The 1,011-nt window shown below is 63.4% G+C and overlaps 1 protein-coding gene across 1 annotated transcript; it reads left to right on the forward strand.

Moving 5' to 3' along the window:
• Positions 1–168: 168 nt before the first annotated feature.
• On the forward strand, positions 169–703 carry ETH_00043435 (lipase domain-containing protein, putative; the record flags this gene model as incomplete). The annotated part of the gene is made up of 2 exons (XM_013375944.1): positions 169–456; positions 674–703. The coding sequence occupies 2 exons, from the start codon at positions 169–171 to the stop codon at positions 701–703; spliced, it is 318 nt and encodes a 105-aa protein (XP_013231398.1).
• Between the last annotated feature and the right edge of the window lie 308 nt (positions 704–1,011).

The following is a 1,011-nucleotide window of genomic DNA, read 5'->3' on the forward strand; positions in this document are numbered from 1 at the left end:
GGGGACTGGCAGAGGGCGGCGGCAGCAGCAGCGGTGGCGGCTGCAGCGGCAGCACGAGCAGCGGAGGAGGCGCCGGCGGAAGCAGCAGCAGCAGCAGCAGAAGCAGCAGCGCGCAGCAGCAGCTTCCGCAGCAGCACAACGTTTCGCGGGAGAACCTTCCGCAGCAGCATGCGCAGCATCCGCAGCAGCATCCGCAGCATCCGCAGCAGCATCCGCAGCAAACGGGACTGGAAGAAGAGCATTCGGCGCATCGGGCGGACACTGCGCACGTGGCGGCGCAGCAGCGCAGCAGCAGCGCAGCAGCAGCAGCAGCAGCAGCAGCAAGAACTCGATGACCACGCCCTCGCCTCCCCTGAAGACATCGAAGGCGTTTTGGGTTCTTATGAAAAAACCAAAAAGTGGTGGCACAGAATTGTGACTTCCAACTTCAGTCCCCTCTCCAACCGAAACAGCGTGGCCAACCTGCTGCTCCGTGCGCCCCTGCTGCTGCTGCTGCTGCTGCTGCTGCTGTGTTGCTGCGGCTGCTGCTGATGCTGATATCCTTGCGCCGCTGAAGCTGGTGTCCTGCTGCTGCTGATGTCCTGCCCTTGCTGATGTCCTGCTCCTGCTGATGTTCTGTTGCTGCTGATGTCCTGCTGCTTCTGATGTCCTGCTGCTGCTGCTGCTGCTGCAGAAATGCAAGGGCGCCTATGGCCCGAGGTGAAGACTGCAGCAGAGCTGCTGCTGCCGGTCACTGCGCTTCGGGCGCTGCAAGCCACAGGAAGGCCCGAGCCGGTGCTCTATTCCTTGGGCTCCTCGCGTAAGTGCTGCTGCTGCTGCTGCTGCTGCTGGTTGCTGTGTGGGTTGTTGCTGCTGCGTCGGGCGCTGGCGCTAGGCCGTGCTTGCTGCTCTGCAGGGTTTAGGGTTTAGGGTTTAGGGTTTAGGGTTTGCCTTGGGGGCGTGTGTTGGCCGCTTTTGCCTCGCCCCCGCCAGAACACCCGCTGCTGCCGCTGCTGCTGCTGCTGCTGCTGC

This window comes from Eimeria tenella, genomic scaffold, assembly GCF_000499545.2.
Source record: "Eimeria tenella Houghton genomic scaffold, Eth_scaff3006, whole genome shotgun sequence".
Classification (NCBI taxonomy): domain Eukaryota; phylum Apicomplexa; class Conoidasida; order Eucoccidiorida; family Eimeriidae; genus Eimeria; species Eimeria tenella.